This window comes from Myotis brandtii, unplaced genomic scaffold (assembly GCF_000412655.1).
Source record: "Myotis brandtii unplaced genomic scaffold, ASM41265v1 scaffold478, whole genome shotgun sequence".
In the NCBI taxonomy this organism is placed as follows: Eukaryota; Metazoa; Chordata; class Mammalia; order Chiroptera; family Vespertilionidae; genus Myotis; species Myotis brandtii.
The window spans coordinates 652,326-676,922 of record NW_005368264.1 but is presented as its reverse complement, the minus strand read 5'-3'; the positions used below and the strand labels follow the sequence as shown (position 1 = coordinate 676,922).

Here is a 24,597-nt window from a genome sequence, read left to right as displayed (position 1 = left end):
CAATAAAATATATTTTTAAAAAAAATGATTTTCCTTTTCCTTTTCACACTTTTTCATATTTTCTAAATCTCCCTCAACAAATATTCTATAATCAGAAAAAAAGTAAGAATCTATACATATTTTAATGAAATGAACATTCCTAAAGGAGAAGGGAAAGGAAATTTTAAGCAATGTATTCTCAAGAGTTTTTAAAATAGAGTCAGAGATTTCTTTTCTCTGCAGTAGCAATACTTATCGCAATATCCCTTGACTGGGAAAACCATTGAAAATTCAGGTCCCCGTGGGATATCTCACTCTTAAGTTTCCAGGTAACTGCCGACTGAAGCAATCACTTACAAAGTCCAGAGTCTCCACGGGATGTTTGTGTAACACACTGCAGGTGAGTTAGGTCCCTGCCATATGACGGCATTCCCTCCTGCTGGCTTGCCTGGATTATCATTTCCACCCTTTTTGTTGTGAGCACCTATTGTGTCCTCGGGCATTTGCAGATTCGATCCCTGGCCACCACAAGCTCTGTTTAAAGGTGAGTGCTATAATGATTTCATTTGTAATCTTAATATTTCAACATTGTAGATTGTGTTTCCAACAAACTTATCCTTTCATGTGTAAAAATTACATAACTCAGATTGTAGGCATTTCTCTTTCTTTTTAAAACATAAGCAATAGCTACTTTGCTTAAATATCAAAAGAACCAAAGGTTCATGTTTCTTAAGGAAATTTTCTTCCAGAAACTACTTTGTGGTTTGCGATTAAAAGCAAAGCAAACATACCCTTTGGCGAGTGATCAGTCTTGTGCCTGGGCTCCTGGGTCTGCACTAGCAATGGTAAATAGCATGTCTCGAGCCCCTGCGGTACACACAGAAGAAAGAAAAACAAGAAATAAGAGATTTTATAAGTTTACATGGAGATGGAAAGGAAGAAGCTGTACTTGAGAGCAAACTAGCTTATCCTCTGAACCTGTTGGGTAAGAGGCACTGAGCTGCCTTACAGACAAATCAGTCAAGGGAGGGTAAACAGGTCAAAATCAAATGGACTTCACGCTACACTAAAATTCTTTAAATGCTCACAAAGCCATTTCCATTGATTCAGTGGGATCACAGATTCTGAGAGTTCAGGAGTGGATGCCAGTGGTGAGAAACCTGCAGAATCGCTGCCCTTCTCCCAGGGTCCTGCAGTGGAAGATTTTTCCTCACTGTCTTCCTCTACCTCTGAGCATTCTTTTGTTCTGAGTTTATATGACAATTGTGTGGTAATGGGTAAGTAAAATGTTCTTACATCATTTTAGATAGCCCCCAAGTGCCTAGAGATGTTGAAAGTTAACAAAGAAGGAAGCATTGGATATTATATGCTGGGCCATAAATAAAAAAAATTCGTAATTACCTTTATTTGAATAAAAATGATATTTTTAACATAAAGTAATTTCTCGTTATAACAACAGAATGTTAAGAAAGGAGACACTACCAATTAGCTCTTTTATGAGCATCTCCTCAAATAAGAAGCTCTTTTTTTTAAATCCTCATCCAAGGAGTGAGGATATTTTTTTCCATTGATTTTTAGAGAGAGTGGAAGGGAAGGAGTAGGGGGAGAAAGAGAATGACTCATCCATATGAGAGACTCATCGATTGGTTGCCTCCCACATGTGCCCTGACTGGAGGTGGGAATCGAACCTGCAATCCAGATAGGTGACCTTGACTGGGAATTGAACCCACAATCCATGCATAGGCCAATGCTCTAATGACTGAGCTGCCGGCCAGGGCTCAAATAAGAAGCTTTGACATACCATCTTAATTTAGAGCAGTTTCCAAATTGCTTCAGAACAGTTATAGCCAAAGAGGAGATAAGACTATTTTTATCTTTGTGCAGCTTTCAATGAGAACTGATATGAAATCCACCTATACTTTTCCAGCTTTGGGAAGTTCAAACAGATAGTGGGTGCTGCGGATGGAGAATTGGAAACCTCTTGTACTTCAACTTCTCCCAATCACACACTGATCACACAAAGTGCTTTAAGAAGTTCTCTTCTGCACAGTTAAGAGAATTATTCTGGAAGAAATCTATTTCTTCCAAACCCAGTAAGAAAGACAAATAAGCAAACAACAGCAACAATAGCCACACCCTGTGTGTAGGTTTCCTTGTTGAAGCAGTCCTGTGTAAGAAGACCCCAAATGGGGGATGGGCTGGGGATGGGGTAGTGGTCTGTCTAGTGGTCTGTCAGCTCCTCAGGGCCTTTAATTTACTTACTAGAGGCCCGGTGCATGAAATTTGTGCATGGGGGACGGGTTCCCTCAGCCCAGCCTGCACCCTCTCTAATCTGGGACCCCTCGGGGGATGTCCGGGGCCTAAACCGGCAGTTGGACATCCCTCTCATAATCCTGGACTTCTGGCTCCTAATTTCTCACCTGCCTACCTGCCTGGTCACTCCTAACTGCCCCCTCCCCCCCCGCCAGCCTGATCGCCCCTAACTGCCCCCCCTGCTGGCCTGGTCGCCCCACGCGCCTGCTTCTTCAGTTCTTTGGTCATCCCTCACTAACCCCCCTGCTGGCCTGGTTGTAGGCAGCCATCTTGTGAGGGTGTGAGGGTTAATTTGCATATTACCTCTTTATTATATAGGATTTTAAAACATTTATCTTTATTGTTGAAAGTATTACAGATGTCCTCTTTTCTCCCCGCAATGAACCCTCTACCCAGCACCCAGTCTGGAGCTCGGGTCTGATGTGACAGAATGGCCTCACACCATTCTGTCTGATCACAGCCTAAATTCTGTCTGAGCACTCTAGTCCTACTGTCCCTGGTTCTGTGCTGCTGAGGGAAACCAGGAAAGCCGAGCTACTCTACCAGTGAACTAAAGTAGGCAGGCAAGTGCAGAGACCAGCTTAGTCGTTGACATCCTGGGCCTACAGCAGCTTACCTATGAGTTAGATACAAAAGCTTAGGTGAAAATCATGGGAAGCATCTCCAATCTCTGTCTACTGTACCCAGACAGTGACCATGAATTATATTTCTTTGTCTCTCACTCACAGCCCAGCAGCACACAATGGATACTCAACTGTGCAGATTCCATTTGAAATTGAAGGACATATTTAGTCATATGCCAATGAATTTGGTTGTTTTTATTCCAGCATTCTTCTCTGAGTTTGTAGGAAAATTCAAAAGCTTACTGATATATTAAGAAGAAATGTTCTCATTTTTTAACATATTGGAGACACAATTTTTATATCTGATCTCAAGCTTTTGGCTTGAACAAAAATTTATGAAACAAGGAGCCCTATTTTTTTTTATATTTTATTGATTTTTCACAGAGAAGAAGGGAGAGGAATAGAGAGTTAAAAACATCAATGAGAGAGAAACATTGATCAGCTGCTTCCTGCAAACCCCCTACTGGGGATGTGCCTGCAACCAAGGTACATGCCCTTGATCAGAATTGAACCTGAGACCCTTCAGTCTGCAGGCCGACGCTCTATCCACTGAACCAAGCCAGTTAGGGCAAGCCCTATATATTTTTTTTAACTGACATATTCTTTCATCACAACTAAGAAATGTAAAATAACCTGGCCGGTGTGGCTCAGTGGATGAGCATCGGCCTATGAACCAGGATGTCATGTTTCGATTCCTAGTCAGGGCACATGCCCAGAGCTCAATCCCCAGTAGGAGGCATGCAGCAGGCAGTTGATCTCTCATCATTGATGTTTATATCTCTCTATCCTTCTCGAAGCGGCTGGGAGGGGACACGAGTGCTTCTCCGATTTAAAAATACACATGCACACAATGCCATTTAGAGCAGAGAGCCTATACTTTTAGGACTCAAGTCAAACTCTCATCTGTTTAGGGATTCACACACAATCCAGTTTTCCTTCCCTTTGCTTCCCTTCCTAGGCCTCTGGACAGGAGCATAAAAGTAGCAAAACAAGCCAGAAGATCGTGGATGATTTAAATTTGAGCACGTTTGAGGCTCTGCGGGTACAAGGCTGAGAGGGTTGGGCTTCATGTGGTGGGGGATGGTTTTCCTTCAAAGGAGCCCTCCTGGGGGGAATGAAGTGGAAACCTGGGGAATTGTGCCTGCTCTCCAGAAGCCCCACCCTGGTAGAGGAGGGGAAAAAATATCTTGGGGGAATAACAGCTTTCTGTTCCTGTCTCCAGGGTCCATCTGAACTCTAACAAAACCCTGTGTTCCCTATCCTTGTTTTCTTCTCCCATGCAGATTGACCCTGTTGCTAACACCCACCCACTTCTGGTCTTTGTCAACCCTAAGAGTGGTGGGAAGCAGGGAGAGAGGTGAGAAAACAATACTGGGTCTTCTGAGATGGAGGGAGAAGACCGACAGAGATTTGGAATCTGTGTGTATGGAGAGGACTTTCCTTGAGGAGGACAGCAAGAAAGTGGGGTACAGAAACTCCATCCCCTGCCATGAGCTTTCCTTTTTCCCTCAAACAGGGTGCTTTGGAAATTCCAGTATCTGCTAAACCCTCGACAGGTGTTCAACCTCCTAAAGGATGGTCCTGAGCCAGGGTGAGTGTAAGTTGGGAGCTGTAGCACAATGTTTGTGTGTGTCTGCCTATCTGTGTATGTTGAGAGAGCAGGAAAGATTGCATGTTGGGAGGGGAGGGCCAGGGGACCCCTAGAAATCAGAATTCAGAATGCTGTTTTTACTAGGGTCACTGAGTATTCTGTCCTCTGAGTGCTCTGCCTCATCATTGTTCTGCTCTCAAAGGTTGGAGATACCAATTTTCCCTAACTACTAAGGATGGCTATAAACTATCCCCATTGTACCTTTTCTCTGCCCTTAATAGAGATAAGTCTTTTGACATAGGAGAAGGGGATTATAAGGAAAGTCCAAAAAAGAAGTAATCTGCCTGTCCGGGAGTTGGGTAGCCTCATTCCAGTTATCGTTCCTCACCTTCTCTTTCACCTTTTGTCTCAGGCTTAGATTCTTCAGAGAAGTTCCCGATTACCGGATTTTGGTGTGTGGTGGAGATGGCACAGTAGGCTGGATCCTCGAGACCATTGGTCAGTGCAGGGAGCGCTCCGGGCAGGGCACTCGGGCAGTGGCCTTCCGGGGCTAACTCCCTCCATGCATTTCTGCACCTGCCTCCCCAGACAAAGCCAACTTGCCTGTTGTGCCTCCTGTTGCTGTGTTACCCCTGGGCACTGGAAATGATCTAGCTCGTTGTCTAAGATGGGGAGGAGGTAAATGATTAGAAATTTTTGCTTGGGTAATGGGTGGAGTTGGGTTGGAAGGGGAAGACACCTAGAAAGCATCTAGGCGTCTGGTGTACAAAGAGGGTTGGGAAGAATAGGCATAGATGGGCAGGTACCAAAGTGGATTGTCCCAAAAGGAGAGAGCTGTGGAAGGAACAAGGATCACAGTCTGAACTTAGAAGGGTCAAGGGTGATGGTTCTCTCCCCTATAAATCTAAAAATCTTCTATTTCTCCCAACCAATTCTTAGGGCCCAGAGCATCAGGGAAAAAGGGGGTAGAGGGAGGACAGTGTAGGAATAAGAAAGGTTGTATAAGAGCTAAGCCAGCTCTGGCCAGTGTGGCTCAGTTGGTTGGGCATTGTCCCGTGCACAGAGAAAGGTTGCTGGTTCGATTCCTGGTCAGGGCACATGCCTGGATTGCAGCTCAATCCCCAGTAGGAGGCATGCAGCAGGCAGTTGATCTCTCATCATTGATGTTTATATCTCTCTATCCTTCTCCCTTCCTCTCTCTGAAATCAATAAAAACAATTTTTAAAAATTGGAGTTAAAGACAAATTAATGTCTACATTGCTTTGAATATTTAATGTCAAAACATATTTTAATCTTCACATGATCCTTGATGTAATTCAAAGAGCCCCTAGTTTTGAAAAATACATGACTGACAGCTACAACAAAATTTGCAACACTCGTAAGTATTATTACTAATTTTAAAAGCTAATACTGAGCAGTGATCCTATGCCAAGGGTTGTTTTAAGCACTTTACATTAATTTCCTTACTGAATCCTAACAAAAGCCTTATGAAGAAGGAAAAGTATTCCTTTTTTAATAGATAATAAAACTAAGGTGGAGAAACAAGGTGAAGGGGATTTTATTTCTTTAAATGTGAGTCACTATATTAATTGCAGCAGTATTTTCTCTATATTTAATCATGTTGCATGTTTTGTTAGAGATATAAAGATCAACATGGCAATATGGGAGGGCAGAAATGGTTTTGAAAATTCCCTTCAATAATTCCCAGATCCTCAGCACACGGGTGGGAACTACTGGTCAAGGTTTTCTCCAACATTCAGCCACATCTGGATACATCCTCTCGTGGTCTGGGTGTAGAGCTCCAGGCATCAAGAGATGCTCCAGTAACAAAATAATTAGTGTTACTACAGATTCAGTGAAGGATGCATATTATCAAAGAATGAAGAGTCCTGGGCTCTTACTTGTCATGTAGCCTCAATGTTAATGCACCTCCTTAAGCTTCAGTTTCATCACCTATAAAATGAGGGTGTTTAAGCTGCAGATTTCAAAGATCTGTTTCAGCTCAAACTTCTATGGCTCTAAAGGTAGAGGTAATTGGACAGTGAACTCTCTCTCTAGCTATTTTTATTGAATATATTGGGGTGACATTGGTTAATAAAATTATATAGGTTTCAGATGTACAATTATATAATACATCATCTATATTTGTATTGTGTGTTCACCATCCAAAGTCAAGACTCCTTCCATCACCATTTATCCCCACTTTACTCTCTTCTACTTCCCCCACCCCCTTTCCCTCTGGTAATCAGCATACTTTTGTCTGTGTCTATGAGACTTTTTGTGGGTTTTTCTTGGGGGGGCGGGGGAGGACTTGCTTTAGCAGGTTTCCAGGATGTCCGGAAACTGAATAGAACTTCCAGCAGAATGGTCCTAGCTCATTCCCCAGATCTAGAAAAGTAGGAAAAATTGAAGTGTACTGGAGGGTCCTGCCCACACAAAGTGAGCAGTTGTTTTGAAAAGGATAAGTTTATACAAGAATTCCCAACGGGTTACAAATATATACTACATACTTTGCTTTGTAGCCTACCACTAACAATTCAGAGAAACATCCTCCTACTGGGGATTGTAACCACAGAAATATATACCTTAAAAATCTTTAGAAATAGGATTTATACTCATGAACATGTAAATTTATGTGTGAACTTGCCTAAAGCAAGACGAGGAGACACCAGTGTTTTCTAAGATAATATCTGAGTCTCTAACAGAATGATTTGTAAAGGTTTACCCCCCGATGAGTCTTTGATATGCACTCTATCACTGCTTTTCAGGGCCTGGGGGCTCTCAGAGCATGGCCAGACACTCTGTCTTGTGTTTCATCCTGCTGAGTGCCCTGATTGACAAGAGCCACGCCTGCTACTGTGATCATTTCCCATGGACTGAGTGGTCCAGCTGCTCCAAAACCTGCAATACTGGAATCCAAACCAGATCAAGGTGGGTGCGAGCTGTGCAGCTTTGCTGTGTGCCCTGGGAAACCTCAAGGGCAGACTTAGCAATATCCAAAGGGCCATAGGAAGCAATGGGACAAAACTAGATGTCTCAGAATAAGAACTCATGAATTTGGAAGGAACTTGCGGTCTTTTCCACATAAGGTTGAATGGAAGTCTACTCTTGTTCTCTCCATAACATTGAGGAGTTTCAAAGAAATTTAATTAAGAATCTGTGCAATATTTTCAGTTGACTATTTACTTAGAATTGCTACTCAAGCTTTTTATTCAATCAGCATATAACTGCTCACCACCAGTGAGTGAGTTAATTACAGAGAATTTTCTGCTCATTAAACAGTCTAACAGGAGCTTAACTGCACAGCAATGCTAGCTGCTACCTTGATTGTTGGCATGTACAAGAAGCAAGAAAACTGTGTCACATTTAGTAATTCAGTCTTTTTGCCAATTCAGACTACTTGTCCCAGTGGGTGTTTTTTTTTAAATCTACGAGGTGTTTCTGTTCCCTGCAGATGCTCACATGACTTGAGGGAGAAAGGCATGTGTTTAATGTGCTTTAGCTATGATAACACTTTTTAGAAACTTTATTTTAGAAAACTCTTTTTTGCATATGTATAGTGTGAGTCTCATTAAAAATAACCAATTCGCCTAAACCGGTTTGGCTCAGTGGATAGAGCGTCGGCCTGCGCACTGAAGGGTCCCAGGTTCGATTCCGGTCAAGGGCATGTACCTGGGTTGCGGGCACATCCCCAGTGGGAGATGTGCAGGAGGCAGCTGATCGATGTTTCTCTCTCATTGATGTTTCTAACTCTCTATCTCTCTCCCTTCCTCTCTGTAAAAAATCAATAAAATATATTAAAAAAAATAAATAAATAACCAATTGACTTCTACAATAAACCATCCGCCAAGTATGTAAAGACAGATTTGTTTAGAATATTCTTCTACTGAAGAGTCCCTCAGTAGCTCTCTCACCGTCCACCTAGTGAAGTTCAACAATAAATCCCTTTCTTCCCAACTGTGCCCTTCTCAAGCCCGTATCACGGGCTCCTCCGGGGACATGCCATGCTCCTCCACCTGTCCTCTTTGCACGGCCCTTCCCTCCACATGCTCTTCCCTTCATTGCCGGGAGAATTCACGTGAGCTTTTCAAGATGTATCTCTCCTGTCACTTCCTGTATCTTTCCTGTCACTTCCTCTTTGACTGACTGGCCCCACACCACTCTGATTCCACCTCGATCATTGTACTTATTACACTGAGATCTTTTAAGCAATTTTCAGGAACTTTCTCTTTTCCTTTCTTTCCCAATCAGTCTCTTCCAGGAATTCCATCGGTGCCAGCTTCATAGTGAGTGACCTAACACTTAAAAGGACTTCATGCTTGGCTTAATACTCTATCGTCACTGTTTTAAATTCTTAATTTTTAAATAAGAACAGTCTCATCCGCCCTTTTTTATTCTGCCGTGGGCCCCATAAATTATGTACTTGGTCCTGAGTTCCATGAAATGATTTTTCACGAAAGCCTTCTTTCCTTCTATTCACTATAGTCAGTTCTCAGTGACATTTTCCTTATTGGGCTGGAGTCACAGTGATTAGACTAATTCTAAGCAGGTTTTTTCTTCACTATTGCAGACAAGTAACAATAAATGAATACTATCTGAAGAACTCCTGTCACCACCTTTGTGTCTTACGGGAAGCCAGAGAGTGTAACTGGCAAGCTTGTCCGATCAACTGCCTCCTGGGGGATTATGGACCATGGTCAGACTGTGACCCTTGTGTCGAAAAGCAGGTGGGTGACACGTGGACATATTCAGGAAATCGGAATCCCAATAAAAAGACGGGTTTCCTGCCGAAGCCGGTTTGGCTCAGTGGATAGAGCGTCGGCCTGCGGACTGAAAGGTCCCAGGTTCGATTCTGGTCAAGGGCATGTACCTGGGTTGCGGGCACATCCCCAGTAGGAGATGTGCAGGAGGCAGCTGATCGATGTTTCTCTCTCATCGATGCTTCTAACTCTCTATCTCTCTCCCTTTCTCTCTGTAAAAAATCAATAAAATATTTTTTAAAAAAAAAAGACGGGTTTTCAAAGGCTCAACCATCACCGAAATGCTGAATTTCTTCAAATAAACCTTCCCACCTTCTATTGAGGAAAAATTTTATTGAGCAATTATTAAGGGCCAGGGGGTTTATTTCACATGTTTCACTGTTGTATGACCACCAAGAGGAAATTCTGCCCCCAGTACCTGTGTCGAAACTGCCCAGTTCTGTGCCCTCTGAGAACACGGGAAGCAAAAGCAGGCCCTAGAAAATGAGAATTTCAGTCCATGGTTTAAAATCAGACAGAAATCTGGAACATTAGCCAGAAGCCTGATTCCTTGCCCTTCCTCTTAATTCCCTCTCCCTATGGGAAAGTCCCTCCATTTGTTTACTGTTCCCGCTGCAATATTTACCTTCCACGAGCTTGTTCCTGTAAGGACATTGCCCGTGTGGACCCGTCAGGGCAGATGCTGAGCATTCACATATAAGAGAAAAAAAAGAAACTCAGCCCCCTCTCTGCGCTGAACTGTCCTAGGTCCTTTCCATGCATCACCTTATTCACACTTCACCCCACATTGTGCTTTTCTCCCCGTGTTACAGATGAGGAAGTGGTGGCTCGTTAGGAGCTAAGTAATTTGCCCAAGAATACATCACTAGTGGATATAGGAGCTGCATTCTGAACTCAAACTTTCCTGACATCCAAGTCAGTACTTTTCAATGCTTTCATAATTCTGTCCTTCCCTGACTCTGTTCTACTACTCACCATTTAAAACTGTTTAAAGCGTAGCCCAGCCAGTGTGGCTCAGTTGGTTGAATGCATCTCACGCTCAGGAGTTTGCCAGTTTGATTTTGGGTCAGGGCACATGCCCAGGTTGCAGGCTCGAGCCCTAGTAGGGGGCGTGCAGGAGGCAGCTGATTGATGTTTCTATCTTTCTCTCCCTCTCCCTTCCTCTCTCTGAAATCAATAAAACATATATATACTTTAAATCTTTTAAAGTGTAGAGAATGTGTCACCCTTGGTTTCCATGGTGACTTCCTTGTGAAAAAGAACCCCCAAATCCTTTCACATGTATCATTCGCGTCACACTCTCTTTGAGATACTGAAGGACTATTATTATTTCCCGGAAGAATCTGTACTCAGGAGACACTCAGTAAATATTTGTGCATTGAATTTCTGTTTAACTTAGAATCATATGATTTTAGAGTTAGAAGTCTTAGAAACCTTTTGCCCACTTCCTCCTTTTAGGAAACTGGGGCCCAGAGACTTCCTGAAGGACACACAGTAATGGAATCAGAACAATCATTAGCTAATTCGGGAAGCACCACTATAGTAACAATCACTACTGTGATGGAGAAGCCTAGATTTCTGAGATACAGTTTGGCTTCAACCCTGCCTCTTAGTTACTTAGCCTGCTCTCTTTTTCTTTCAGTTTAAGGTTAGATCTATTTTGCGCCCCAGTCAGTTTGGAGGACAAAAGTGTACGGAGCCCCTGGTGAATTTTCAACCATGCATTCCAACTAAACTCTGCAAAATCGAAGAGATTGACTGCAAGAATAAATTCCGTTGTGACAGTGGTAATGTACTTTTGGAAAATGTTCATCCTCCACTAAAAATGACTTGACTAGCACAAAGTTTTCCCAATTGACTCCAGTAAAAGCTGTGATAGAGGAATCCCACCATATTTTAAGCATGGGGAGGCGGAGGGGTTATGCTACCAATTACCAAGCTATTTACGTGTGAAGTTATTGCTCTCAAACTATAACCATCTTGACCACCTACCTGATTCATTTGCTCATCAAGTATTGATGCCCTGTTATAAAGCACGAGGAAGAAAAAGGAGGATGAGGAAAAGAAGGAGGCAGCTACTTTTAAAAGTTAACTATTAATAAGCACAAATCTATAATCAGAATAAACAATAGAAAGGGAGCAATAGATTTAAAAGATTTTCATATGGTTTATTACACCAAGGATATTAATATTAAGATATGTCAGGGAGGGGGATGATTAGAGATGATGTGACAAATTTTCTCAGTGGTCCATTGATTGCCTCCAAAAGAAATTCCAAAAGAGGCAACTCAAAATGATTTAAACAATGGTAACATTTTCTCTAAGCCCTCATTCAGATTTATAAATTTGGTTAAGTTTAACTAGGTTATAAACAAGCTCTGAATATACTATTTAATCTATGCATTGTCTTGCATAATTAATAGCTCTTCAACACTCACCGTTTTTGAAGTCTATCAGGGGTCCTCAAACTACGGCCCACAGGCCACATGCAAATACAAATATTGTATTTGTTCCCGTTTTGTTTTTTTACTTCAAAATAAGATATGTGCAGTGTGCATAGGAATTTGTTCATAGTTTTTTTTTTTTTAACTATAGTCCGGCCCTCCAACGGTCTGAGGGACAGTGAACTGGCCCCCTGTTTAAAAGTTTGAGGACCCCTGGAGATTTCTGCAAATTTTTTTAAGTAAAATTCCAGATAGTAAATATTTTAGGCTTTGCAGTTCATAGGTCTATGTTGCAACTAATCAGCTCTGGCATCTTAGCATCAAAACTGCCATAGATATATCTATATAGACAAATGAGCATGGCTGTGTTCCAATGAAGTTTTATTTATGAAAACAAGCAGCAGGTCAGTTTTAGTCCAATGGCCATAGTTCACTGACCTTTTATCTAAATCATCCATTTGAAGTTAAATTTAGAGTTCAGGTGAATGCAATTTACATCATTTCTGTGTACTCTGGAATGCACTGAAAAATAAAGTATTTATAATTAGATAGGAGATTTCAAATTCCATAGAAAATTGACCCCAGACCTTGGGCCTAAGGTTTTTCTCCTTTTAATCCTTGCTTCCTGCCTTCAGCTTTGCCAATCTTTTCCAAGTGTCAGACAGAAATGTTGGTGTCAGGGTTTTCCCTCTGTTCCCTGGAATAAGAGGGTGGGATGAGGGCAGGTAGATATACAGCATACCTATATGAATAAGGTCCTGTGAGCTATTGACAAAAGAGGGAATAGGAGAATAATCTAAGCATTATATTCAGAATATTAAGATAAAGAAGTGAAGTGTAATTATTTGAAGCTTGAAGGAGGGTTTTCAGAACAAATTACCAGAAAAAAACTCCTTTATTTAATAGATGATAAATTCTATAAAATTTATTACAAAGAACTTTCTTTAGGCCAAAAATGTTCACAAGTTTAAGAGGTCTTTAAATACATCAATAGGCCACCAATTCATAACGAGTGATTTCAGGAAAGTTAGTGGTATTAGAATAGCTGATCAGCAATATGGCCACAGCCATTGATAAAATCTAAACTATTGAAATGCATCTGCAATGGTTAGTAAGCAGCTACTTCCTGAGTGCCCCCTGCCCTGTTGTCCATATTCCTTCACAGGAAACCCTAGATTTTCCCAAGATTCAGCTATTCACCGGTTAATCCCTGGCATGGATTTGGTTGGCAACCATTTTGATTGGGTAATGCCATGGCCTATTGGTTAAATATTCTAACAAAGATCTATACTACTATGCTCTCCTGAAAACATCATTAGTGTCACTCTGAAAGGGAATAAAATGTTGGATGCATCATCTTTTGTCTGACTCAGGATGATATTTGGCCCTCAAAGAACTGTCTATCCTAAAGAGAGCTTCCTTCTTTTCTTTCCTCCATCATAGTTTCTGTTCAGAGTCCTCCAAGTGTCCCCAAGACTAAGCATATTCATTTAATGAGTCTTTGAGAATTACCCATGAGGCTAACCTTGATGCACTGTGCCAACTCCTTTCCCAAAGTCCTCATTTTAAGCATAGAAGACTAAAGAATTTGCAGCTGGTTATAAAAATAACTAGAGGCCCAGCACCAGTGGGGTCCCTCAGCCTGGCCTGCACCCTCTCGCAATCCGGGACCCCTTGGGGGATATCAGACTGTTGGTTTTGGTCTGATCCCCTCGGGCCAGGTCGAGGGAACCCACCAATGCACAAATCTGTGCACCGGGCCTCTAGTATACATATAAGATCTTTGGTTAATCTCTTCCCACCCACCCCCTCCCCCATTTCCTCTGAGATTCATCAGTCTGTTCCATGTTTCCATGCCTGTGTGTTGAGCGTCTTCTGGCCCCTGGTGGTCAATACATGTCATATGTACTGGTCGAATGGTCGCTTAGGCTTTTATATATATATAGATACGTAACAATAACAAAAATCAGTTCAAGTACATAGGAAAAAACATGTACAATTTCTAAATGACTACATGACTTCAGGTGTGAGTGTATATGTATTATGTATATGTGCTGGCTAATTGCTGACTTCTGCAAAGTCTGCACTATCCAAACTGCCCTTCAACTTCCCCACCCCTTCTTTGGTAGAGGATATATGTGTGGCTTACAATATCTCTTCTCTGGTGCTTCCTACTCCATTGAGTTTTTGTGGCCTGGAACCATTCTTAGCTGTGTCCCATCAGAGCTATATCACACCTGCCACTCATTCCTAAACATCACTCAAGGGATGTCCTTTTGCTTTCATCCCTACCCTTTTTAATAGGTCTTCTCCAATATCCCTAGAAGTACATATGGATAGAAGTTCTTGTGTTCTAACAAATCTGGTACCCTGCTCACAAAGCTAGACTAATGAGAACTGTATCCTGCATGTGTACCCCTACCTCGGTTCAATAAAATAGGATTTTTTTAGTGTAACCATATCAAAAATTAGCTTTTGCTCAAATTTGTAAGTGCCGGGTTCAAAACATTAAAAATTATAATATTTGGGGTTTTTTTCCTTTAGTAAAAGCATCTCTATTTAAAACTAAATTACCTACTCTGTTCTGCCCTGAAAATAAACAAACAAATAAAACCTAGAAATGTGCTCTTTTAAAACCAGAGCATTTTTCAGGTTATATCCTGGGGTTGATAGAAATTCTATTCTCTCTATATTTTCACTCTTGTATGATGCTGGAGTGTGTAGCTATAATTCTTTATAATGCTGGTCTAGATATAATACAAGGTTTTGAATAATCAAAGAAGGACTTAATTACTTTCTAACATTCTACCTTCTTAGTGAAAGTTATTAACCAAAAGAGATGAAACTAAGTGCTTTCTGGGCAGCTCTCCATTAATAAAAAAAAATGTATTCAACAGAATACCCACTTTCCCCAAGCATTCAGTGAGTCCAAATAGTCACACATAGCAATGGTGAGATGCTGATCACAACCTAGAATAGTTAACTAGGTAACCTGGAGTAAAACATTGAATCGTTGTCAGTGAGGCCTGTAGGACACCAGCTCCCCTGATTATAGGCAGGAGAGGGGCTGTGTGTAAGGCATTTCAATTTCTGTAATATATGCTTACAGAAATTGAAATGCCTTATGCACAAGGATCCTCATGAAATTCAGCAAGTTTAAAAGGAAAAGGAATTATTTAAGTACATGAAGCTTGTCCCATTTCCTAAACTCACTAATTTAACCTGCTACCGAATGCGATAGCACCTAGGCATTTAACTTGTCCAAAAATAATTAGATAGAATAAAGTATCTAGTAAAGCAATTATATTATGTAGTTATATATGACTACATAATAAAAATGTACTAATTATGTATAATAAAATAATTACCTAGTGTAAAATGCACAGATAATAAGTGTGAAATTTTATTTTGATGAGTATATACATACATGTACATGACCCTCAATCAAGATATAGAAAATATCCATAATCCTGAAGAAGTTTCTGTTTTCCTCTTTCCAGTTCATCCCTCTCCTTCTTCTTCTTCTTCTTTTTTTCCCCTCTCCTTATTCTTGAATATCATATGAACGAATCCCATGGCATCACTCTTGTGTGTCTGGCTTTGTTTGCTCAACATAAAATTTTGGAGATACAGCCATGTTACCATACTTACGTGTGTGTGTGTGTGTGTGTGTGTGTGTGTGTGTGTGTGTGTGTGTAAAATTGGTTTTTAAAAATAAAACAGTGACCTTGAGTCTGCTATCCTGAGTCAGAACAAAACTCTAAACCTTCAATTCATTTTCTGCTACAGAGCAGGATTTCTGCAGAAAGCTTACTGAAATGAGAATGCAATTCTAGATCTCATTCTCTTTTTAAGCCAATCAGCCCCATGGTGACTAAATAATCTATGGTGAGTCTTTTAATCCTAAAAAGAAATGGGGGGAAATATAAGTTTATCATTCCATTTCCATATGTTCCTAAATCTTTATAAAAAAATAATGAAAACTTAGGTGGGTACTAGACTTATTGGGCGATCACTTTATGAATTATATAAATGTGTAACAACTATGCTGTACACCTAAAACTAATATAATATTAAATATCACTGAAATTGAAAATTTTTTTAAATTTAAAAAAGTAAAACATGATCTTGGATGAGTCATTGTTAGAAAACCTGCTTTTAGCTTTTTCTTGAGATTTAAATCACTAATATTTTAGATTAATAAATGCCTTAAATAATCATTTGTGGTCAACGTTGTTTGCTTTTCTTGATAGGTCGTTGCATTGCCAGCAAATTAGAATGCAATGGAGAAAATGACTGTGGAGACAACTCAGATGAAAGGGATTGTGGGAGAAAAAAATCAGTCTGCTTACGGAAGTACAACCCCATCCCTAATGTATACAGGATGGGCACTGGGTATGTAAAATCTTCTTATCATTTGGGGGAATAACAGCATCTCAGAACTGAGTTGGAAGCAGCAATGAAGCAATGAGACACCTTGTCTGCTTCCTCATTCACCTCTTTCTACTCTTACCAGGCCTGCCTCTGGCACTTGGCTACCATAGTGGGGCAGCATGTGGCCATGATCCTCACTCCTAGGGAATGAAATTATTTAGCATTTTCACATTTACCTTGTGCCAAGCAATGTTATGGGCCCTTTATACTTGTTGTTTGTTTTCATCCTCATATATACTTTCAACAGTTCTGGAGCAGATCAGGGCAAACTGGTGGGAGGCCAACCAAGCTGGGTGGTGCCCAGGTGGACTTTTGGGGCTAGATCTTAGTGGGTGAGTAACCACTAAGAAATGCCAGGAGCAAATGGAGAATGAGTCTTATGCCTATGACTGTGTCGAAAGTCAGAATACTAGAGAATTAAAACCAGTCTTCAAGGGTTATAGTCAAGCCCTGAGTCAATGATAGAAGACCAAGCCAGAGGAAAGGGCTTAGCCAAACATAGAAAAAAGGGGTGATAAAAAACAATGGTGTGAAAAAGTTAAGAGAATTAGCGGTGAAATGAACATGGCTAGGGTGTCCAAAACTTTTCTCACATAAACTATATGATGCATGGAAAGGCCAGTACAGTTTAAAGGCCAAAGGTCAGACCTGCATTAACAGGTGGTTTGTATTCAAGTCATGAGGTCATTGGAGGTTTGGCAAGGGATTCTAAATTCATTACACGGAGCCAATGACTTAGAAAACTTTAGAAAATGTAAATGAAGTCAATGGAAAGAGAAGAACTGAGCCTTAGTTGGAAGCGTAAGAAAAATCAGTACAGATAATCTCCTGTTCCCATAATAAAGAAATCTCCCTTCAACTTTTTTTGGCCAGAAGGCAGATAGATTGCTATAGACTTTTATTGCTTTGTATTGGACTTTTTTTAAAGTTTTCACTTACACTGCCAGACTTGCATAATATGAAGCCTTGAGGCATCAAAGAGAAACAGCAGCCACTGCAAATACAACCTCATTTGATGAGAATGGATACCAGAAGCTATTGAACCAAACTCAAGGACAGCAGTGAAATGGAAGGGCCATTGGCTTGGAGGTCAGGGAGCCAGGTGCAGGGCCGTGTTCTGCACTAACTCGCTACACCATTGCCAAGTTATTGAACATCTCTCGGCCACAGTTTCCTCACTGGTGTGTCCAATGACCACAGACTTTTCTGAGGTTCTGTCCTAAGAATTTCTAACTTGAGTTGATTTCAATGAGAGCGTTTCAACAGCATCTTGTTAATGTGCAGAAATGGTTTCCTTTTTATTTTTCCTCTCCCTGGGAGAAAAACCTCAGCCCAAACTCCCACTTAGTAGTCATGTTTTCTAATGTTCTGATTGATGAAGGGTGACATTCCAGTCCCACCTCTGGCTCAGTTGGTCTAGATCTACAGTGCAGATGGGAGGACCACACGCTATGTGTACTTTGACAGAAGGACTGTGTGGCCTCTGCCAAGCACAGCTGCTGTCCCAAGGATTCTCAGAAATGAGCAAAACCTGCCGGCTGAGAACAGCCAGTCCTCTCCTTGCTCCCCAAGAACTGAGAGTTTTGAGAGCTGCTTATTGGAATCTCTTTCTGCTGGCCCGAGAATCTCTGCCCCCCTCTCTCACACATTTCTCTCCACAGGAAGTAGCTTCCTGGATGCCTGTACCTCTTTTTAAATGGCATCTCCCCAAGGAAGAATTTAGCAAGACAGAACAGCATTCTTTCGTTGCTAACAGAAGTCACCAGGTCTTAAACCTGAAGCAAGAATCAGGCAATATTAGCATGCTGTTTATTTTTTTCACAGGTTCAGCCATTCTCTCCACAGGAAGTAGCTTCCTGGATGCCTGTACCTCTTTTTAAATGGCATCTCCCCAAGGAAGAATTTAGCAAGACAGAACAGCATTCTTTCGTTGCTAACAGAAGTCACCAGGTCTTAAACCTGAAGCAAGAATCAGGCAATATTAGCATGCTGTTTATTTTTTTCACAGATTCAGCCAAGGAACAAACACACACACACACACACACACACACACACACACACACACACACACACACATGCACGCACGCACAAGCATATATACATAATTTTAAAATAAATATTAAAAGTTACAAAATATGACACACTAATCCAAATAAGATAAAATTCCTTTAAAAACCTACAATATCAGCCCTAACTGGTTTGGCTCAGTGGACAGAGCGTTGGCCTGCTGACTAAAAGGTCCCAGGTTCAATTCCGGTCAAGGGTATATACCTTGGTTGCCGGCACATCCCCAGTAGGAGGTGGGTGTGCAGGAAGCAGCTGATCAATGTCTCTCTCTCATCGATGTTTCTAACTTTCTATCCCTCTCTCTTCCTATCTGTAAAAAATCAATAAAATATATATATTTTTTAAAAAACACCTACAATATCAAAAACCGTGATATATTTGAAACACCAAAATATTTAAAGTCAATTTAAATACCACAGAGGGGAGGAGAAAGAATAGGGCTGAAAATGGCTGCACAGTTGACTTAACTCATAAAAGGTTCAAGCCTGAGAGAGCCACCTCCGTGAAGTCCTATCTGCAGGCTCTCTGCAAGCAGCTTCCATCTTCAGAGCTTCTCATGACCTAGGAGCCACTTTTGTTAAGCCCTTTGTTTGTGGCAAACTTACAAGTGCATAGCATAAGGCAGCATAAAGTGAGTGTTATGGGTTCACTCAGCAAGATAGACCACTGACTCAGAATTTAAATTTAAGAGCCTTTATTAAGCTGGCCAGCTGACCACAGTTATAGCACCCTGCCGAAGCAGCGGCTGAATTGCAGCCCAGACTACAGGAGTTACATTTTATTATTAAATTTTGTGGAGGCCCAGAGAAAAATGTGTCTTTCAAATTTTGGGCCCCCCAATATGGAGGAAACTCTCTTTACTTATACTTTTTCCAGTCCTTTGTCTCCCAAATTTGGAATGAGACTTCCGGGCCCTCTGAGAAAGAAGGCCTGCGTGCTGGGAAGGGGTCATGAGACCATATCTCAAGGCCTGGCCTGATGTCAGTACCTTCCTATCTGTGTGTTTTAGGAACAGACAGCACAGCATGACCCGTCTGGCCGAAGCGCCAGATATGCAGCCCAGCACAGTGAGCAGTTCCTTTTTCCTCATTGATCCCTCTTAAGTCAGAAAACAAAAATGAATGAGTGTGAAACACCTATGTTTGTCATGCTAACTTGAGTAGTTTGGAAATTTCTTCCCAGACCAGCTCCTCATACTTCCTCCCTCAAGTACCCATTTTGATAGAATTTCAAATATGAATGAGGACACAACTCAAATTGTGCTCACAGCGATTGGGGTATGAGAAGCCACAGGAACCACTCCCTTTTTTTAGCAGCTTCATTGAGCTGTAACTCATGCACCAGCCCTCCTCCTGTGTACCTGCTTTACTCTCACACCACTACCACACTCACACTTCTGACACCAGGTGTGTGGGTGCTCTCCCCCATGAAGCAATTCTCTGTGACACCAGTTGGGTGTCCTACAATTTAATTCAATCATGACACTATCTGCCTAGATTTAGTGCCGATGCCACAGGTTAAGGACTCAGTCCCACAAGACTGCCCCCGACTTCCCATGCCACTTTACCCATGCTTCTGATACATTGAAGGTTCCCACTGGCCCACTGCTTGGGTTTGATTAATTTGCTGGAGGGGCTCACAGAACCCAGAAAAACAATCTACTTACTGTCTACCAGCTTATTATACGCGCACATCTTAAAAGATGCAGATGAACATCCAGTTGGGAGGCATGAGTAGAGCAAGGTGTGTGGGAAGGGGCTCTGAGCTCTCATGCCCTGTCTGTGTGCACCACACTACCTGCACCTCCATGTATTCACCAACATGAGAGCTCTCTGAACCCTATCCTTTGGGGATTTGGGGTGGGGGGGAGGCTTGATCACGTAGGCATGATTGATCCTTAACTCCATTCCCAGCCCCTCTCCTCTCTCTGGAGAATGAAAGGTGAAACTAAAAACTCTAAGGTTCTAATCAAGGTTTGATTTTTTTTGGTTACCAGTCCCCATCCAGGTGCCCACCAAGAGTCACCCAGTTAGAAAAAAAAAGACACTGCACGCATAGATACTAGATTTGTTGGGGTGTTCACTTTGTACTAGTAAGTTTTATAAATGCCTAATCACTATGTTGTATACCTGAAACTAATATAATATTGTATGTCAACTGCAACTGAAACATAAATATTAAAACAAGAAAAAAGTCAAAAGACACCGCTATCACCCAGGAAATTCCAAGGGATTTAAGAGCCCTGTGTCATAAACCAGGGTCAAAAACTAAATACTAGAACAAAAGATGCTTTTAGTGCTCTTATCACTTAGGAGATTACAAGGGCTTTAGGAGCCCTGTGCCAGGAACTGGGGACAAAGATCATTATATATTTGCTTTATTATTTCATCATATGTAATCCATCAATACCAAACTTTTTGACACAAAACTTCTTCTTTTCCCACAAGACACATATTAATATCTGTAAGAATTTGGAAAACTATTAGCATCTTGGAGGACTTTTTGATCTCCCAGAAAACAATTTCTTAAATACTTGATTTGTGCTAAGCTAACTAATCTCTATATTTCAATTTCCTCATTTGTAATATGGTTATAATAATTATATCTACATCACATGCTTATCATAAGTATTAAATAAATATAATATTAAACATAGATCAAACAGTGCTTGACTTATAGTACATAATATGCAAGCATTTGTTAAATAAATTTTAAATATTATTATTGCTTGATAAAACAATGTTACTAAAATTCTATTAAAATATTGCTATTAACTATTTTAGTATTAGCTATCTGTAAGAATTCCTTTACTGTATCCTTCTGAAAGAGGTGGGCCTAGACTGGCATTAGTTATGTAATAATTTATCTCATAATCGGCTTCCAAAATTTGTGCTGGTTTCCTAAGTCATGAAATAATTATCAACCCAAATTTTATTTCATGTTGAAAGCCCAAAACAACTATGTGAATGGAATAAGGAAACCCTGACAGAACTGGAGGGGCTGAGTTTTGGTTTCTAGCCCTTTTTGGATGTTTCACCACAGACTAGAAAAAAAATGGGCTTTCCTCCAAGTCATTTGTCATGAGTCAAAAATGTCCACGAGAGAAATTTCTTTCATATAAGTAAGGTAAATTTTCAAGATTGCTCTGCATCTATTGAATTCTTGCAAACTCCTTTATTTCTAGGTTTAATTTTCTGGCAGGAGAGCCCAGAGGAGAAGTCCTTGATAACTCTTTCACTGGCGGAATGTGTAAAACTGTCAAAAGCATTAAAGCAAGTAATCCTTACCGGGTTCCAGCCAATCTGGAAGATGTCAGCTTTGAGGTATGACAGCCTATCACAGTGGCAGGCCAGCACCAATGGTGATTTAAACTAAATTCCCAATGAAAGATTAGTGATAAATGAAGGGACAGAATAAAAAGGTAATGAACATTTTTAATGACGTGTTAGGTGTTAGTGTTTAATCCTTCCACAACCCAGTAAGGTCAGTGTTATTATCACCAATTTACAGATTAAAAAAACAAACAAAAAACTAAGGTAATTAATTTGCCCAAAGTCAAACAGCTAGTAAGTAGCAGATTAGAGATTTGATCCCAGGTTTCCCAAACTCCAGAGTTCATGCTGTCCCCAGTGAACATACAGCTATAACATATCCCCACACAGAAAAATGACTATTCAGAATTTTCTTCTACCATAGCTCTCTCCCTCAAGTAACCACAAAATTTAGACATAAAAGAGTAACTGCCTTCTAAAAAATCAAATAAACCTAAATATAATAGTGGTAGTTCTGCCCCTTTCCTTCCTATGTTATTAGTTGATTTGATTTTCTGTGCGTTTCCCTAAGTGGTAATAAGCATCATACTACATACTCCCAGAATCTGGCCCAGTGCCTTACACATGATAAGTGCTCCATACTTGTTAAACAAAATAATCTATTACTTTTAATTTATGATAAGAGAAACAGAAAAGACATTATTTTAATGGTAACATCCACTTTCTTGGAGTTGTGCAGCAAGTAAAAGGCAGAGCAAATTAGAATCCTGCTCCTGCTTCAGTGCTGCCTGTACTAGATGAGACCTTGATGGTTATATCAAGAAAGACATGAACAGCCTGGCCAGTGTGGGTTAGTGGTTAAGTGTCCACCTAGGAACCAAGAGGTCACGGTTCAATTCTTGGTCAGAGCTCCATCCCCACTTGGCTTATTACAATAGTTTTCAAACCACTCTCCTTGCCTCCACTTTAGTTAACTATACTCCATATGATCTTGGCAAAACACAAATGTGATGGTAACACTCCCAATTTTTCATTCATTCAGTTAATATTTTTAAAGATCTTATACGTAAAAGCTTGCCTTTAGAATCCAATCCCAGTATTTTAGAGGGCCTACAAGCCCTGGCTGTTTCCCAGTTCGATCTAATGTTTCCGCACTGCTTGTCTGTGAGCCTATCCTCCCACCAAGCTAATGAATGTGGTCAGATTTTCTCTGAACTTCTGCCAGGGTCCCCAAGCCCCCTTCCTTACGTGACAACATCTTTTTCTTTAAGCTGACACATCTTCTCTTGTGTGAGAGCTAGTTCATGAAATAAGATATTTGTAATCTAAGTTTTTTAGAGGCATGGTGCAGAAATGTCAGCAACTATAGCTAAATATGATTGCATTGCTTCAGCGTTAAGAGCTTTATTCCTGGACATTTTAAATGCTAAGTGGTGTGCCATGCAATATCTGAAAGTAACATTGAACTTTTGACTATATTTTACTGTTGAGCAAGAACTTTTTGCAGTGGAGTTATTTTATCTTTCCTTGAATAATTGTGCAAGCTATTTAATTGTGACATATGGTTTGCCTCACAGTGTATTTGAATACTGAATATTTTAAAACAAGAAGAAATTTTTCCATTGCAAACCAGACAAGCATCTTTCACATAAACAAGTACTCTTCAATTTGCTTTGCAACCTTTTTTTAATTTATCTGTTATTCTCTTCTTACTGGTATAAACATAACAAGTATTTGGCTATTTTTAAAATTAGCTCCATAAGAGATCAACCAAAGGACTTGTATGCATGCATATAAGCATAACCCATGGACACAGACAGTTGGGGGTGAGGGCATGTGCTGGGGGGTGGGAGCAGCCATGGAGAAGACAATGGGGATGGGAAAAGGAGACATATGTAATACTTTAAACAATAAAAAGTAAATAAATAAATTAATTAATTAATTAGCTAATTAAAAAAATCAGCTCCACTAGATTTTTCTCTTCTTCTCAGACCAAGCTAGTGAAGACTCATAACCACCCACCAGGCAGAACCAATTGATCATTTGTCCTCTGCCTTGCAGACATGGCCAGTAGAGTGCTGATGCCCAACACTGAATAAGGATAGAAGGGATGGGGATGATTCCAGAGCATGATCACACAGGACCTGCCCTCTCCTTTTCTAGGCCTTAATATTCTGAAAGATATCTGAAATCAGATTGCAAACTACATCAAATTCACAGGCAGAATGAAAATAGTCCTCGTTTGCTTATTAGCCCATTACATCTCAGCTTGAGTCATTTCCGTGAGCTAGACTTTCCTGGTATTATCTCTCTGGATTTTATAGTTATTTGTGACAATTCCCTGGGCAGCACAATCTTCATATATTGAATTAAGTATTTGTGATGGTCTTTCTCCCTAGCTAAACTACCGACTCCCTGCGGGCAGGAGCTAATATTATTCCGTGTTCTCTAGCAAAATGAGTCCTCAGTAAAGATTCATTGAATGCATAAATGAATGATCATTGCATTAGATCTTTACAAGTAGCTCCAGCATTTCCTACATTCTGTTATATTTCATATGGACTTTTCTCCAGGTGGAAATTAAAGAAGATGATTTGAAAACAGAGTTCTATACAGATTTAACTCCTATTGGAAAGAATAAAGATCAAAAAAGCTCAGCTTTGAATGAAGAAAACAGCGGTTTTCATGTGCCAATTTTTTATTCCTCAACACACAGTCAGTCCTCCACCCAAAATTCTGCTTTCAAGGAAGCCATTCAAGCTTCCCACAAAAAGGTAAAAAAAAAAAATATATGGTTCCTGGTCTTTTTATTCTTTCCTGAAAATTAATGCCAATTCCAGCAATCATGGGACAAGATGAGGGGGGGGGGGGGTTGACATCCAATCAGTAGGATTTCGAACTCATATTCAAATAGCTTTAGTGTTTTTTCATGGTTGTTTTATCCCACTTCAAAAATTATGGAGGTCATATGTATAATGATGCTTCCTTTTTGCATGTGTTTGGCTATGTTTATGGTTGTATTCTTGGTCTTACTGGTTTAAGTGTATGTATTTCTTGCAAACCACATGTCACAGAACTTTGCTTTTTGAATGTAATCTGGTGGTGTCAGGCTTT

The 24,597-nt window shown here is 40.5% G+C and overlaps 2 protein-coding genes across 4 annotated transcripts in view; both read left to right on the top strand.

Moving 5' to 3' along the window:
• The first annotated feature begins 361 nt into the window (after nucleotides 1–361).
• The window catches only part of C6 (complement component 6), a 49,681-nt gene continuing 25,445 nt past the window's right edge, over nucleotides 362–24,597 (top strand). Inside the window, exons 1-8 of one of the 2 annotated variants that reach the window (XM_005875990.2) lie at nucleotides 362–523; nucleotides 1,090–1,256; nucleotides 7,275–7,437; nucleotides 9,077–9,233; nucleotides 10,909–11,053; nucleotides 15,964–16,105; nucleotides 21,396–21,534; nucleotides 24,057–24,257. In XM_005875990.2, the coding sequence (XP_005876052.1) occupies nucleotides 1,253–1,256; nucleotides 7,275–7,437; nucleotides 9,077–9,233; nucleotides 10,909–11,053; nucleotides 15,964–16,105; nucleotides 21,396–21,534; nucleotides 24,057–24,257 (951 nt within the window). In that variant the 5' untranslated portion in view covers nucleotides 362–523; nucleotides 1,090–1,252. The remainder of the gene's footprint in view (nucleotides 524–1,089; nucleotides 1,257–7,274; nucleotides 7,438–9,076; nucleotides 9,234–10,908; nucleotides 11,054–15,963; nucleotides 16,106–21,395; nucleotides 21,535–24,056; nucleotides 24,258–24,597) is intronic. The other variant, XM_005875991.2, reaches the window with a different exon arrangement.
• Nucleotides 3,723–5,548, top strand: LOC102250253 (diacylglycerol kinase alpha-like). 2 transcript variants are annotated; one of them, XR_001364012.1, is made up of 5 exons: nucleotides 3,723–3,957; nucleotides 4,199–4,272; nucleotides 4,432–4,506; nucleotides 4,919–5,004; nucleotides 5,095–5,546. XR_001364012.1 is itself a non-coding variant. In XM_014547527.1 (4 exons), exons 1-4 carry the CDS (start codon nucleotides 4,193–4,195, stop codon nucleotides 5,190–5,192), a joined length of 339 nt encoding a protein of 112 aa, XP_014403013.1. In that variant the 5' UTR covers nucleotides 3,971–4,192; the 3' UTR covers nucleotides 5,193–5,548. The 2 variants fall into 2 exon arrangements, 1 of the variants encoding a protein (XP_014403013.1); XM_014547527.1 differs by lacking the exon at nucleotides 3,723–3,957 and having other exon boundaries at nucleotides 3,971–4,272; nucleotides 5,095–5,548.